Source organism: Nanorana parkeri, unplaced genomic scaffold, assembly GCF_000935625.1.
Source record: "Nanorana parkeri isolate BGI_ZX_2015 unplaced genomic scaffold, ASM93562v1 scaffold215, whole genome shotgun sequence".
NCBI classification, from domain to species: domain Eukaryota; kingdom Metazoa; phylum Chordata; class Amphibia; order Anura; family Dicroglossidae; genus Nanorana; species Nanorana parkeri.
Window position 1 is genome coordinate 184,720 of NW_017306483.1, and position 17,453 is coordinate 202,172.

A 17,453-nucleotide genomic window follows, 5' to 3' on the forward strand; every position below is an offset into this window, starting at 1 on the left:
AGATAGTAATTATAAACAGGAACTACAGACAGGAATAATAATCTCTACAAGATATCCGAAGACAGCGAATGACTCAGGCCACCAGCTTCCACCAATAGCAGGATCATCACTGTCGGATTGAACAACCTTATAAGCTGCCAACCCGCCATCATGCAGGAAAGATGCAAATTCTGCAAGGACGCGCTACCTTGCGTTTCGCATTGCAGCTCACTTATACTGTATGTGATTGGCTGTCAGCTTATTTGCTATTCTTCTGCATTTTTATCTGCAGATTTCTCTGGACAAAAAGCCTGTAATGGGTCTCACCTGGAAGAATCGTTTTCTATCCCTTATATCAACGAAGAGAGATCCACCCGATTCTCCTGTGAGAAGGAACATGGCGGTTAGATACACAGGTCTTTCATCACTCTTCCTCAGCTCAGAGTCACATTCAAGATGATATTATGTTGGGGTTTTTTACAGCATTAAAGAGAATCTTTCACTGTGCCCAATAGGGACAAACAGACAGGTTCTCTTAACAGGTCAGATACCAACCACCCACTCATATTACCCTGTTTTCTGACCACTCTGTACTTTGAACTGTAAGTCATTTTGGTGTCACCTCTCCAAAGGTGTCACCCAGGTGCGGACCGCACCCCCCATGTGACGCCACTGGTTGGACCTCAGTAATATTTTGTAAACACTCAGCCCCAGCCTTACCTTTACAGGACATCTCTCCATTCACACATAAGTGTCGCGGTGAGACCATATCCTGGAGGTTGGTGATGTTATGGAATTTATCCCATTTTTTAATGGTTGATATACAATCTTCTCTCTGGGCGAGATGTAGAGATACAATATGTGGTGATTAACAATGACAAATGATAGGGAGATGGAATAAAGATGGATGTAGGGTGGTAGCTGAAGGAAGAATGATTAGATAAAGTGAAGCAATATCCTGTCACCCGGTGATGACCTCACTATATATACACCCGCTTGTTAAAGTGTTACTGAAGCCAAAACCTTTTTAATTGCTTTTGGGCAGGCTGGTGAGGGGTCACCCTGTCAGGTTCTTATTGCTGTGTGTTATATACAGAGTGCAGGGGTCAGGAGTGTGTCATGTACAGAGTGCAGGGGTCAGGAGTGTGTTATGTACAGAGTGCACAGGGTCAGAAGTGTGTTATGTACAGAATGTTGGGGTCAGGAGTATGTCATGTACAGAGTGCAGGGGTCAGTAGTGTGTTATGTACAGAGTGCAGGGGTCAGGAGTGTGTTATGGACAGAGTGCAGGGTTCAAGAGTGTGTTATGTACAGAATGTTGGGGTCAGGAGTGTGTTATTACAGAGTGCAGGGGTCAGGAGTGTGTTATGTACAGAGTGCACAGGGTCAGAAGTGTGTTATGTACAGAATGTTGGGGTCAGGAGTGTGTTAGGTACAGAGAGCAGGGTTCAGGGGTGTGTTATGTACAGAATGTTGGGGTCAGGAGTGTGTTATGTACAGAGAGCAGGGGTCAGAAGTGTGTTATGTACAGAATGTTGGGGTCAGGAGTGTGTTATTTACAGAGTGCAGGGGTCACAGAATGTTGGGGTCAGGAGTGTGTTATGTACAGAGTGGTTGGGCTCAGGAGTGTGTTATGTACAGAGTGCAGGGGTCAGGAGTGTTTTATGTACAGAGTGCAGGGGTCAGGAGTGTGTTATGTACAGAGTGCCTGATCTGTCCAATCTTAACATCTTGGGTGACATGCAGAGGGCAGGGTCATTATTTGTAATACTCAGTATGAATCTATAGATCCTTCCTGTCTTGTGTCAAGGTATCAACCCGGGGTTGAGGTAGCGGTGTTGGGAATAGTTTCCTGCCACACATTTATTCAGCTAAAAAGTGTGTGTGTGCACTTCTCTGTGGGTACAAAATGGGTTTACCCAATAAAGTGGCAGCTGGGTGTTTAAGGTTAACTCCACTTTTCCTTTTTTATAAAAAAAATTACCCAGAAGTGTGAATTAAAATAATCTAAGACCTTCCTCCAATCCAGTGACTGTCCTCTTCTGGGTTGAATGATGCTCAGCATCATCCAAACCACTTCCTATGAGCCCAAGCTATCAAGAACATGCCAGCCTGAGCTTGCAACACTTCTGGACAGCATGGTATCACCAACTACTGTCACTGGAGGAGGAAAAGAGGAAGGACTCGTGATGTCACCATACCAACCTGAAGTGTGCAGGAATAAGGATATATATAATAGTATTGTATTAAATAGAAGTAGGGGCTTTATGAAGGGGGAAGGAAGGGTGGAGGGTATCACATACTGGAGTTGGCACTGATTCATGAAACATGACATCGTATTGTCTTTGCTTTACTTCTACAATGCAGTTCAACCTCTGCACCAATTAGAAGAGGAGGTGACACACGGCATAATGGACGGATGGTACTGGGTTTTAGAGATACGGGTGATAGATCTTCAAAGGTTCCGGAAGACAGAAAGAATAGATGAAACTTAATGTGGAAGTAGAACAGAAGTCAGTTTATAGTGATGTGTGCGGCTCACGGCATTGTTGTGCTGTATTTCGACTTTCAGTTCTTCCAGCTCTTTTTTATCTTTTGACTTGGCGAGGAATCCAGCCGGTATGCTGGACACAGAAGACAACAGATGCTGCCCTGAAAGAATGTAAAGAAGGACATCAGGGGCTGAAAGACAGTCCTAGAAGATCTTTACTCTCCAGAATGTCATGGCAATACCAAGATCTGTCTTGTATCAGTTGTTCGGATAGGGAGGGGGACACTTATCAATAAACCTGCAGTCCTTGTGGCCGCAAATGTGCCGCATTCTGCGTATCTTTCCATGAAAAGGGAATTATCATAATGTCACAGTTGAGTGCAATACATGTGTCACAATCTTCAGTGTCTGACGTTTTGTCTGAATGTGCACATGAAAGCACAAGCCAGTGCAAGGAGAGACAGTCCAAATCGCTTTCATGGTTCACAATAGACATGTGCGATTCGTTTCATTCCGAATCAAAATTCGGACAAATTTTCCAGAATTCGGACATTTGGACACATCTGAATTTCTGAATCCCAATGCATCCGAATGTGTCCGAATATGAATTTCCGATAACTAAAGATCTATATAGAGGAATCAGGACCTCCTTCCTCCTGCTGGGGATCCCTCTAGTGATAACTAAAGATCTATATAGAGGAATCAGGACCTCCTTCCTCCTGCTGGGGATCCCTCTAGTGATAACTAAAGATCTATATAGAGGAATCAGGACCTCCTTCCTCCTGCTGGGGATCCCTCTAGTGATAACTAAAGATCTATATAGAGGAATCAGGACCTCCTTCCTCCTGCTGGGGATCCCTCTAGTGATAACTAAAGATCTATATAGAGGAATCAGGACCTCCTTCCTCCTGCTGGGGATCCCTCTAGTGATAACTAAAGATCTATATAGAGGAATCAGGACCTCCTTCCTCCTGCTGGGGATCCCTCTAGTGATAACTAAAGATCTATATAGAGGAATCAGGACCTCCTTCCTCCTGCTGGGGATCCCTCTAGTGATAACTAAAGATCTATATAGAGGAATCAGGACCTCCTTCCTCCTGCTGGGGATCCCTCTAGTGATAACTAAAGATCTATATAGAGGAATCAGGACCTCCTTCCTCCTGCTGGGGATCCCTCTAGTGATAACTAAAGATCTATATAGAGGAATCAGGACCTCCTTCCTCCTGCTGGGGATCCCTCTAGTGATAACTAAAGATCTATATAGAGGAATCAGGACCTCCTTCCTCCTGCTGGGGATCCCTCTAGTGATAACTAAAGATCTATATAGAGGAATCAGGACCTCCTTCCTCCTGCTGGGGATCCCTCTAGTGATAACTAAAGATCTATATAGAGGAATCAGGACCTCCTTCCTCCTGCTGGGGATCCCTCTAGTGATAACTAAAGATCTATATAGAGGAATCAGGACCTCCTTCCTCCTGCTGGGGATCCCTCTAGTGATAACTAAAGATCTATATAGAGGAATCAGGACCTCCTTCCTCCTGCTGGGGATCCCTCTAGTGATAACTAAAGATCTATATAGAGGAATCAGGACCTCCTTCCTCCTGCTGGGGATCCCTCTAGTGATAACTAAAGATCTATATAGAGGAATCAGGACCTCCTTCCTCCTGCTGGGGATCCCTCTAGTGATAACTAAAGATCTATATAGAGGAATCAGGACCTCCTTCCTCCTGCTGGGGATCCCTCTAGTGATAACTAAATATCTATATAGAGGAATCAGGAGTTCCTTCCTCATGCTGGGCATCCCTCTAGTGATAACTAAAGATATATATAGAGGAATCAGGACCTACTTCCTCCTGCTGGGGATCCCTCTAGTGACAACTAAATATCTATATAGAGGAATCAGGAGTTCCTTCCTCATGCTGGGCATCCCTCTAGTGATAACTAAAGATATATATAGAGGAATCAGGACCTACTTCCTCCTGCTGGGGATCCCTCTAGTGACAACTAAATATCTATATAGAGGAATCAGGAGTTCCTTCCTCATGCTGGGCATCCCTCTAGTGATAACTAAAGATATATATAGAGGAATCAGGACCTACTTCCTCCTGCTGGGGATCCCTCTAGTGACAACTAAATATCTATATAGAGGAATCAGGAGTTCCTTCCTCATGCTGGGCATCCCTCTAGTGATAACTAAAGATATATATAGAGGAATCAGGACCTACTTCCTCCTGCTGGGGATCCCTCTAGTGACAACTAAATATCTATATAGAGGAATCAGGAGTTCCTTCCTCATGCTGGGCATCCCTCTAGTGATAACTAAAGATATATATAGAGGAATCAGGACCTACTTCCTCCTGCTGGGGATCCCTCTAGTGACAACTAAATATCTATATAGAGGAATCAGGAGTTCCTTCCTCATGCTGGGCATCCCTCTAGTGATAACTAAAGATATATATAGAGGAATCAGGACCTACTTCCTCCTGCTGGGGATCCCTCTAGTGACAACTAAATATCTATATAGAGGAATCAGGAGTTCCTTCCTCATGCTGGGCATCCCTCTAGTGATAACTAAAGATATATATAGAGGAATCAGGACCTACTTCCTCCTGCTGGGGATCCCTCTAGTGACAACTAAATATCTATATAGAGGAATCAGGAGTTCCTTCCTCATGCTGGGCATCCCTCTAGTGATAACTAAAGATATATATAGAGGAATCAGGACCTACTTCCTCCTGCTGGGGATCCCTCTAGTGACAACTAAATATCTATATAGAGGAATCAGGAGTTCCTTCCTCATGCTGGGCATCCCTCTAGTGATAACTAAAGATATATATAGAGGAATCAGGACCTACTTCCTCCTGCTGGGGATCCCTCTAGTGACAACTAAATATCTATATAGAGGAATCAGGAGTTCCTTCCTCATGCTGGGCATCCCTCTAGTGATAACTAAAGATATATATAGAGGAATCAGGACCTACTTCCTCCTGCTGGGGATCCCTCTAGTGACAACTAAATATCTATATAGAGGAATCAGGAGTTCCTTCCTCATGCTGGGCATCCCTCTAGTGATAACTAAAGATATATATAGAGGAATCAGGACCTACTTCCTCCTGCTGGGGATCCCTCTAGTGACAACTAAATATCTATATAGAGGAATCAGGAGTTCCTTCCTCATGCTGGGCATCCCTCTAGTGATAACTAAAGATATATATAGAGGAATCAGGACCTACTTCCTCCTGCTGGGGATCCCTCTAGTGACAACTAAATATCTATATAGAGGAATCAGGAGTTCCTTCCTCATGCTGGGCATCCCTCTAGTGATAACTAAAGATATATATAGAGGAATCAGGACCTACTTCCTCCTGCTGGGGATCCCTCTAGTGACAACTAAATATCTATATAGAGGAATCAGGAGTTCCTTCCTCATGCTGGGCATCCCTCTAGTGATAACTAAAGATATATATAGAGGAATCAGGACCTACTTCCTCCTGCTGGGGATCCCTCTAGTGACAACTAAATATCTATATAGAGGAATCAGGAGTTCCTTCCTCATGCTGGGCATCCCTCTAGTGATAACTAAAGATATATATAGAGGAATCAGGACCTACTTCCTCCTGCTGGGGATCCCTCTAGTGACAACTAAATATCTATATAGAGGAATCAGGAGTTCCTTCCTCATGCTGGGCATCCCTCTAGTGATAACTAAAGATATATATAGAGGAATCAGGACCTACTTCCTCCTGCTGGGGATCCCTCTAGTGACAACTAAATATCTATATAGAGGAATCAGGAGTTCCTTCCTCATGCTGGGCATCCCTCTAGTGATAACTAAAGATATATATAGAGGAATCAGGACCTACTTCCTCCTGCTGGGGATCCCTCTAGTGACAACTAAATATCTATATAGAGGAATCAGGAGTTCCTTCCTCATGCTGGGCATCCCTCTAGTGATAACTAAAGATATATATAGAGGAATCAGGACCTACTTCCTCCTGCTGGGGATCCCTCTAGTGACAACTAAATATCTATATAGAGGAATCAGGAGTTCCTTCCTCATGCTGGGCATCCCTCTAGTGATAACTAAAGATATATATAGAGGAATCAGGACCTACTTCCTCCTGCTGGGGATCCCTCTAGTGACAACTAAATATCTATATAGAGGAATCAGGAGTTCCTTCCTCATGCTGGGCATCCCTCTAGTGATAACTAAAGATATATATAGAGGAATCAGGACCTACTTCCTCCTGCTGGGGATCCCTCTAGTGACAACTAAATATCTATATAGAGGAATCAGGAGTTCCTTCCTCATGCTGGGCATCCCTCTAGTGATAACTAAAGATATATATAGAGGAATCAGGACCTACTTCCTCCTGCTGGGGATCCCTCTAGTGACAACTAAATATCTATATAGAGGAATCAGGAGTTCCTTCCTCATGCTGGGCATCCCTCTAGTGATAACTAAAGATATATATAGAGGAATCAGGACCTACTTCCTCCTGCTGGGGATCCCTCTAGTGACAACTAAATATCTATATAGAGGAATCAGGAGTTCCTTCCTCATGCTGGGCATCCCTCTAGTGATAACTAAAGATATATATAGAGGAATCAGGACCTACTTCCTCCTGCTGGGGATCCCTCTAGTGACAACTAAATATCTATATAGAGGAATCAGGAGTTCCTTCCTCATGCTGGGCATCCCTCTAGTGATAACTAAAGATATATATAGAGGAATCAGGACCTACTTCCTCCTGCTGGGGATCCCTCTAGTGACAACTAAATATCTATATAGAGGAATCAGGAGTTCCTTCCTCATGCTGGGCATCCCTCTAGTGATAACTAAAGATATATATAGAGGAATCAGGACCTACTTCCTCCTGCTGGGGATCCCTCTAGTGACAACTAAATATCTATATAGAGGAATCAGGAGTTCCTTCCTCATGCTGGGCATCCCTCTAGTGATAACTAAAGATATATATAGAGGAATCAGGACCTACTTCCTCCTGCTGGGGATCCCTCTAGTGATAATAAAGATCTATATAGAAGAATCAGGACCTCCTTCCTCCTGCTGGAGATCCCTCTAGTGATAACTAAAGATCTATACAGAGGAATCAGGACCACCTTCCACCTGCGGGGATCCCTCTAGTGATAACTAAAGATCTATATAGAGGAATCAGGACCTCCTTCCTCCTGCTGGAGATCCCTCTAGTGATAACTAAAGATCTAGCACCAGCCCTGCACATACTGTATGTACTTCATCTGTGTATTTAGCTGGTTGCCTGGGGCTCAGATTCAAAGGAAACCGGCACAAGCATGCGGCGAGTGAGGTCAGTGTGAAGACAGAACGTCTAATCTGCATACTTTTTTTGGATCAACAATTAAACGAATGATTATGAATTGACAAATCGATTTACGGGGAGACCAGAGCTCTGGCAGCCGACAATATCGGTTCAGGTTTCCTTTAAATAGCCCCAGGCGCTCATTTGAGTGACAGACAACACAGTGCACACATTACGGTGGTCATTGCAGGTAGCGGTCTTGGGCTTTTTCATGGCGCGGTTGGCCATCTCCGTACACGGGAGGCAGATAGGCCTGAAAAAGATGAAAGTCAACTCAGAACACAGGAACAATAAAGTATGAAGTCCAGGTGACAAAAGTGACTCTCCTATTCAGGGCTGCATGTCATCGAGCTGCCCTGGGTTTCTCCTGATTATGCCCTTTTATTTAAGCCCCGCCCCCTGTGTCATGTGATTAGGGTAGTAAAAACTACCTCTCGTATGTACTCTTGGTGGAAGGATGTGGTCTGCTTTATTTGCAGAACTACTCTTCAGCAGAGATGGGTTCACGTTTCCTGAAATGCAAAGAGCCTTGTGACTGCTCTTAATCTCCTCCACTCCCACTTCCCTCTACAGCTCTCTTTCTGAATTTGAAGTCTATGTACAGCCAGAAACTTTTTTTTAGTTCTGGATAGAGTGGTAACATGTAAAAGATGAGGTTGTGTCGAGTAAATAGATACCAAACACGTCAAGCCTGAAAACTGTGTGTGTCTGTGAAACAGTGAGAAAATGGCGGTACCCAAAATTGTGTATTAGACCCCTAATGTCATCTTTGGACCACACTGAAGCTTGTGTGGTCCAGATTGTGTTTGATCAGCTTCATCCCCGGCCACATCGATCAGGAAATGACAGAACTGAACCTGGAAGTGACGAAATCTTCATAGCTTCCGGTTTCTTTGAATGGAGAGGAGATCATTGAATGTATGTTTTTGAATGGAGAGGAGATCAGCGAATGTATGTTCATTGATCTGCTTCTACTGCAGCTGTTGAGACCCGCCGTGGCTGTCCCAGGGGTTGGCGGGATGCTGAAGGGCTCCTGGAAGTGATCAGGCGCCTTCCAGGATGTATTTGGGAGTCAACTGAATGTAAGTAGGCTGACTGCTATAGCACCTTGGATTCAGTTTACAAGGGCACACTGCCATTGATATAGTAGTTATCTCCGTGGCAGCAACAAGAAATGAGGGGAGCAGTTGCCACTGGAACAGGAAGACACAGGCAGTAATAATGACCTGACAGCGCCACTTGTACCCCTAGCCCGTTTTACTGAAATAACACATTTTGTACTAGTCTGCACAAAATGTGCAGGACGGGGGCGTCCCCACAAGAGAAACGCCCATCACTTCCTGTGCTAACAGGAACGGGAAGGGAAATCTCCCCAGTGGGGACACAGACCACAAATAAAATGATATGGGTTGAATCTCTCCTCAGCCCTCTCCAAAACTTAAAATTAAATATTAGTGTGAAGTTGGGCTTCAAAGCCGGTCAGATATAAAACACACACTTTGTATTAATAATACATTAAATACAAGCAGTGTAAGTACATGAAAAAATAGGCCAAAAGAGGGACACAAAATATTAAAAATCTATCACATATTGTACATTTTGAGGCTTGGTGCTGCCTCCTCCCCCCCTACTGTCCTATAAACCCTACTGTCCTAGGTGGAAATACAGACCCCGACCTACCCTCCTACCTCCCCCCCCTCCACTGTCCTAGGTGGTAAATACAGACCCTCACCTACACCCCTCCACCCTACTGTCCTAGGGGGTAAATACAGACCCTGACCTCCACCCCTCCACCCCACTGTCCTAGGGGGTAAATACAGACCCTGACCTCCACCCCTCCACCCCACTGTCCTAGGGGGTAAATACAGACCCTGACCTCCACCCCTCCACCCCACTGTCCTAGGGGGTAAATACAGACCCTGACCTCCACCCCTCCACCCCACTGTCCTAGGGGGTAAATACAGACCCTGACCTCCACCCCTCCACCCCACTGTCCTAGGGGGTAAATACAGACCCTGACCTCCACCCCTCCACCCCACTGTCCTAGGGGGTAAATACAGACCCTGACCTCCACCCCTCCACCCCACTGTCCTAGGGGGTAAATACAGACCCTGACCTCCACCCCTCCACCCCACTGTCCTAGGGGGTAAATACAGACCCTGACCTCCACCCCTCCACCCCACTGTCCTAGGGGGTAAATACAGACCCTGACCTCCACCCCTCCACCCCACTGTCCTAGGGGGTAAATACAGACCCTGACCTCCACCCCTCCACCCCACTGTCCTAGGGGGTAAATACAGACCCTGACCTCCACCCCTCCACCCCACTGTCCTAGGGGGTAAATACAGACCCTGACCTCCACCCCTCCACCCCACTGTCCTAGGGGGTAAATACAGACCCTGACCTCCACCCCTCCACCCCACTGTCCTAGGGGGTAAATACAGACCCTGACCTCCACCCCTCCACCCCACTGTCCTAGGGGGTAAATACAGACCCTGACCTCCACCCCTCCACCCCACTGTCCTAGGGGGTAAATACAGACCCTGACCTCCACCCCTCCACCCCACTGTCCTAGGGGGTAAATACAGACCCTGACCTCCACCCCTCCACCCCACTGTCCTAGGGGGTAAATACAGACCCTGACCTCCACCCCTCCACCCCACTGTCCTAGGGGGTAAATACAGACCCTGACCTCCACCCCTCCACCCCACTGTCCTAGGGGGTAAATACAGACCCTGACCTCCACCCCTCCACCCCACTGTCCTAGGGGGTAAATACAGACCCTGACCTCCACCCCTCCACCCCACTGTCCTAGGGGGTAAATACAGACCCTGACCTCCACCCCTCCACCCCACTGTCCTAGGGGGTAAATACAGACCCTGACCTCCACCCCTCCACCCCACTGTCCTAGGGGGTAAATACAGACCCTGACCTCCACCCCTCCACCCCACTGTCCTAGGGGGTAAATACAGACCCTGACCTCCACCCCTCCACCCCACTGTCCTAGGGGGTAAATACAGACCCTGACCTCCACCCCTCCACCCCACTGTCCTAGGGGGTAAATACAGACCCTGACCTCCACCCCTCCACCCCACTGTCCTAGGGGGTAAATACAGACCCTGACCTCCACCCCTCCACCCCACTGTCCTAGGGGGTAAATACAGACCCTGACCTCCACCCCTCCACCCCACTGTCCTAGGGGGTAAATACAGACCCTGACCTCCACCCCTCCACCCCACTGTCCTAGGGGGTAAATACAGACCCTGACCTCCACCCCTCCACCCCACTGTCCTAGGGGGTAAATACAGACCCTGACCTCCACCCCTCCACCCCACTGTCCTAGGGGGTAAATACAGACCCTGACCTCCACCCCTCCACCCCACTGTCCTAGGGGGTAAATACAGACCCTGACCTCCACCCCTCCACCCCACTGTCCTAGGGGGTAAATACAGACCCTGACCTCCACCCCTCCACCCCACTGTCCTAGGGGGTAAATACAGACCCTGACCTCCACCCCTCCACCCCACTGTCCTAGGGGGTAAATACAGACCCTGACCTCCACCCCTCCACCCCACTGTCCTAGGGGGTAAATACAGACCCTGACCTCCACCCCTCCACCCCACTGTCCTAGGGGGTAAATACAGACCCTGACCTCCACCCCTCCACCCCACTGTCCTAGGGGGTAAATACAGACCCTGACCTCCACCCCTCCACCCCACTGTCCTAGGGGGTAAATACAGACCCTGACCTCCACCCCTCCACCCCACTGTCCTAGGGGGTAAATACAGACCCTGACCTCCACCCCTCCACCCCACTGTCCTAGGGGGTAAATACAGACCCTGACCTCCACCCCTCCACCCCACTGTCCTAGGGGGTAAATACAGACCCTGACCTCCACCCCTCCACCCCACTGTCCTAGGGGGTAAATACAGACCCTGACCTCCACCCCTCCACCCCACTGTCCTAGGGGGTAAATACAGACCCTGACCTCCACCCCTCCACCCCACTGTCCTAGGGGGTAAATACAGACCCTGACCTCCACCCCTCCACCCCACTGTCCTAGGGGGTAAATACAGACCCTGACCTCCACCCCTCCACCCCACTGTCCTAGGGGGTAAATACAGACCCTGACCTCCACCCCTCCACCCCACTGTCCTAGGGGGTAAATACAGACCCTGACCTCCACCCCTCCACCCCACTGTCCTAGGGGGTAAATACAGACCCTGACCTCCACCCCTCCACCCCACTGTCCTAGGGGGTAAATACAGACCCTGACCTCCACCCCTCCACCCCACTGTCCTAGGGGGTAAATACAGACCCTGACCTCCACCCCTCCACCCCACTGTCCTAGGGGGTAAATACAGACCCTGACCTCCACCCCTCCACCCCACTGTCCTAGGGGGTAAATACAGACCCTGACCTCCACCCCTCCACCCCACTGTCCTAGGGGGTAAATACAGACCCTGACCTCCACCCCTCCACCCCACTGTCCTAGGGGGTAAATACAGACCCTGACCTACCCCCCTCCACCCTACTGTCCTAGGTGGTAAATACAGACCCTGACCTCCACCCCTCCACCCCACTGTCCTAGGTGGTAAATACTGACCCTGACCTACACCCCTCCACCCCACTGTCCTAGGTGGTAAATACAGACCCTGACCTACACCCCTCCACCCCACTGTCCTAGGTGGTAAATACAGACCCTGACCTACACCCCTCCACCCTACTGTCCTAGGTGGTAAATACAGACCCTGACCTACACCCCTCCACCCTGCTGTCCTAGGTGGTAAATACAGACCCTGACCTACACCCCTCCACCCCACTGTCCTAGGTGGTAAATACAGACCCTGACCTACACCCCTCCACCCTACTGTCCTAGGTGGTAAATACAGACCCTGACCTACACCCCTCCACCCTACTGTCCTAGGTGGTAAATACAGACCCTGACCTACACCCCTCCACCCTTCTGTCCTAGGTGGTAAATACTGACCCCCGAGGACCTACCTGGCACTGCTGCTGAATTCCACTTTCTCAGTCAGTTTTACAAGGGCCACATCGTAGTCATAATCCTCCTTTATCCCTCTGTTCGCCTTCCGGATTATATTATAACATTTGTGGATTATTCTTAGTTCCGCTTTATATGTTGCCGATCCTAAGAATATATGAAGAAGAGCTTGTGACTGAGTAATAGAGCAATGGAAGAATGAAGAGCAATGGAAGAATGGGGAGCAATGGAAGAATGGAGAGCAATGGAAGAATGGAGAGCAGTGGAAGAATGGAGAGCAATGGGAGAATAAAGAGCAATGGGAGAATAAAGAGCAATGGAAGAATAAAGAGCAATGGAAGACTAAAGAGCAATGGAAAAATAAAGAGCAGAGGGAGAATGAAGAGCAGTGGAAGAATGAAGAGCAATGGAAGAATGAAGAGCAATGGAAGAATGAAGAGCAATAGAAGAATGAAGAGCAGTGGGAGAATGAAGAGCAGTGGGAGAATGAAGAACAGTGGAAGACTGAAAAGCAGTGGAAGACTGAAGAGCAATGGAAGAATAAAGAGCAGTGGAAGAATGAAGAGCAGCAGAAGAATGAAGAGCAGCAGAAGAATGAAGAGCAGCAGAAGAATGAAGGGGAGTGGGAGAATGAAGAGCAGCAGAAGAATGAAGGGGATTGGGAGAATGAAGAGCAGCAGAAGAATGAAGGGGAGTGGGAGAATGAAGAGCAGTAGAAGAATGAAGGGGATTGGGAGAATGAAGAGCAGTAGAAGAATGAAGGGGATTGGGAGAATGAAGAGCAGCAGAAGAATGAAGGGGATTGGGAGAATGAAGGGCATTTATGGCTGATGCCTCCATTACTCAGATATGTAAAATGAATACATTTCATTCATCGTGCTCCATGTGATTACCAATCTCAAATGTGTATTGATCCATTGTGTGGCCCTTGAAACAGTGAGCAGCGGTGAGGATCCACTGGCTGGAGATGAGAGATCCGAAGCAAGGGCTTGTACCTCCAGCCTGGGAAACAAGAATACGCATATCACAAATTCTACAAAACTCCAATCATATATGAAAGAAACATACAGAAAATTCTAACTCTTAGAACTCCGTCCTTCCCTTCAGTCTTCTATCTGACCTCCGTCCTTCCCTTCAGTCTTCTATCTGACCTCCGTCCTTCCCTTCAGTCTTCTATCTGACCTCCGTCCTTCCCTTCAGTCTTCTATCTGACCTCCGTCCTCCACTCCAGTCTTCTATCTGACCTCCGTCCTTCCCTTCAGTCTTCTTTCAGTCTTCTATCTGACCTCCGTCCCTCCCTTCAGTCTTCTATCTGACCTCCGGCCTTCCCTTCAGTCTTCTATCTGACCTCCGGCCTTCCCTTCAGTCTTCTATCTATCTTGCACAGTTGTACCGGCTCCTCTCCTGGACTGAGATTTCTGATGTCACTGCACACTGGGAGCTTCTCACACTGTGCATTAGAAGCTGCAGCAAGTCAGATAGAGCCCAGCATCATCTAGCTCTTTCCTCCCCAGGCCCTCCCCTTTCATTCATTGGGTTTCTGCTCTTTCAGTCATGGAGACCTCTTAAGGCTAGGTTCACTGAGGAGGAAAAGAGGCTGTAATAACAGGCAGCTAGCTGAACTTCGTTTTTACCACCCCCACCTCTATACCCAGCCCCGTCCTGACCCACATATACAATAACATGGCGGCCACACAGAACCGCCCACACTGCAGCAGCCACAAAGCTTTGCAGCGCAGACAATTGTAACTTGCCACATCATGTTCGGGAGCCGCCACCACCCGCCAAACGTGCCCAATGAAGTCAATGGGACTGCGTGGCGCGGTAAAACAATGTTCAACCTCCCTTGGGATGAAAAAACAAACACGTGCACTCGGGAGGCGCCAGTCTTGTCTCCTTCATGCCGGCAAACCATTGCTCAACCACTCCCTGAAGAGCGATCACTGCCAAGTGCTTTTCAGTGGGCGAACTATGGGGTCAGTGCTTTTCCCCATAGTTCTCCTAAGGGTAACGGGAGGACACAAACTAGCGCCCTCCCGTCACCCAAAGCTCAGTTTCCCGCGAGCTACAGCTCGCGGTAATACTGAGACGCCGCAGCCGGGACAGATCCCGACTTTACTGTCGAGATCCGCCCAGCTGCGTGATTGACAGCTGGCTCTGCCTCTCTAGAGGCAGCTGTACCCGCCCCCTCCCCCGTCCGTTCCGCCAGTCAGCGCTGGAGGATCGGAGAGGGGAGAATCCCTGCAGGGAGCCGTGAGTGACAGTCACGTCTGTCTGCAGGGATAGATCGAGAAGTGAGCGAGAGACGGTATGTGTTCGCTCACATCCCTGTCTATTGAGCCGACCTGTGACAGTTTCATTGTCACAGGTCGGCTAGAACTATGAGGCTGAGTGATTTTCACTCGCCTCATAGTTCTCCTTTAACTCCTGAGTTTAGTGTCAGTTTAACGTCTGAACAATGCATGATGGGATGTGTAGTCTTGAGAAATGGAGACAGTATCACCTCAAGCAGCAGGGAAAGAGACACAAAGCACACTGGGAATCCAGGAGGTTGCTGGAAGTGATGGGCAGATGGAAGGCGTCACTCACTACATAAAAGGGATTTTTTCAAGTAAGCTTTGATTGCATCATCAGAGACAACACATCTATGTATTCCTGTTACAATGCTGATGTTATAACAGGAGAGGATGCACTGGGACTTTACAACTCCTTTAGTATACTTTTAGGATGCACCGATACCAATACTAGTATCGGTATTGGTGCTGATACCCAGGGCCGTCTTTAAGTCTTATCTGTGAAGAGATAAGGGAAACCAGGAGGGTGAGGGGGGAGAAGGGACGGGACACTGACATCCCGCATCTCCAGGTAGGGAGCGAGCAGTGCAGGCTCAAAGGGGGGCTGCTTTGGGCCCCACAACAATAACTGGGCCCAGAGCAACTGACCCTTTTGCCGTGTGTTAAAGACGGGCCTGCTGATACCGAGTATTTGGGAGAGTACTCATACTCGTCCAAATGCACCGATGCCTAGCCCGATACCTGAGCTTCCGGTACCAGGAAGCTGGGCAGTGAGTCATTACGGCTGCCCGGCTTCCTGATTGGCCATCACTTTTGACGAGGGAGCATGAAGCCAGCTTCCTGGCCAATCAGGAAGCCGGGCGCCGCATCATTACCCGGCGCCCGGCTTCCTGATAGGCCAGAAAGCCGGCTCCATGCTTTCTCGTCACCTGGTGACAAGGAAGCATGGGGACGGCTTCCCTGCTAATCAGGAAGCCAGGTGGCGAGTCATTACACGCCGCTTGGCTTCCTTAATGGGACTTCTGGTATCGGTATTCGGTATCGGCAAGTACCGAGAAAAAATATTGGTACTCGTACTCAATACCGAAAAACCGGTATCAGTGCATCCCTAGTATATTTTCTTGATACCGAAGGGCAGCCAGCAAGTAAAAGCAAAGTTAAAGTGGAAATTTAACAAAATGAACCCTTGCAGTGGGGCTACTCCCGTACTGCAAGGGTTAAGTGCTCGTTTTGGTCTAGGGTCCAAAATAAAGATAACCCCACCTGATCCCCAGTCCCACCTAGCAGTTAGAAGGGTCCCTGCAGCCTCTGGCGGTCTAATGACTATTGACGTCATCACATCCATTGACTTGCATTGGTCGTGAGCATGCTGAAGGACATTCCACAGCTGGAGTGGAGGGTGAGAGAGGTGAGAAGTCCCCTCCACGGGACGGAGGATCAGGTGAGTATATTTTTTTTAATTTCAGACCCTAGACCAAAATGAGCACTTAAACCTTGCAGTGCGGGGTATTTAATTTTTAATATACCCGGAGTTCTTCTTTCAAAAAGAAGCGGAGCAGCAGCTGTCCCTCTGCTCGTTCAGCCCCGGGATGGATTGCATCTCGAACGTTTGTTTCAGTCATTTATAATGAACATTTTCTTTACTCACGTTAATTAACACGTTCCACGGGTGGTGAAGTTTTCTATCTGATGAGCTCTCATCGTTCAGGCCGCACATTTCCCCGTAATTTTCAATTTCTGTTATAAAATGTACAAATATGATTAGTCTGTTTTAAATGAAATCAGTAGAATGTCTGCCCCTCATCTGCCCATACACCCCACCCCCCTGTCCCGTCCCCCCCATCTTCCCCTCTCCACCTATCTCTCCTTGTCATAAATATACTATATACACTACTATATACTACAACAACTGCAGGGAAGCAGGGCCATGGAAGGTCAGGTGGACAGGTTGGAAGGCAGAGGGAATGGAGGTCGGTCAGGACAAGTATAGGTGATGCAGATCAGGCAGGTTCAGGATTCAATGGGAATGTGTGCTGGGTGAATCCTGGGGGCGGGGCTAAATAGCCTTCCAGCAGCCAGCACCAGGGGGTGACTAAAGTGCCCCTTAAAGGATTAAAAATTAACCCTTGCAGTGGGGCTACCTCATTTTGGTCTAGGGTCCAAAACAAAAAAAAGATACTCACCCGAACCTTCGTCCCGCCCGGCTCTGCTAGACCGGTCCCTAAAGACTCTTCTCCCCCAGACTCCGGCAGTCTAAGTACCGCTGACGTCCTCATGTACAATACAGACCATTGCTTTGCATTGGACGTGAGGACACCAAGGGACAATCCATGGCCAGAGCGGGG

The 17,453-nt window shown here is 48.4% G+C and overlaps 1 protein-coding gene across 1 annotated transcript in view; it reads right to left on the reverse strand.

Annotated features, from left to right (window-relative positions):
• Positions 1-17,453, reverse strand: part of LOC108786508 (complement C2-like) — a 38,611-nt gene that overhangs the window by 2,125 nt on the left and 19,033 nt on the right. Inside the window, exons 10-16 of the mRNA XM_018555825.1 lie at positions 16,742-16,845; positions 13,708-13,816; positions 12,814-12,961; positions 7,986-8,062; positions 2,522-2,631; positions 700-814; positions 307-362 (exon numbers count right to left, since the gene is read on the reverse strand). Of these exons, the coding sequence (XP_018411327.1) occupies positions 307-362; positions 700-814; positions 2,522-2,631; positions 7,986-8,062; positions 12,814-12,961; positions 13,708-13,816; positions 16,742-16,845 (719 nt within the window). The remainder of the gene's footprint in view (positions 1-306; positions 363-699; positions 815-2,521; positions 2,632-7,985; positions 8,063-12,813; positions 12,962-13,707; positions 13,817-16,741; positions 16,846-17,453) is intronic.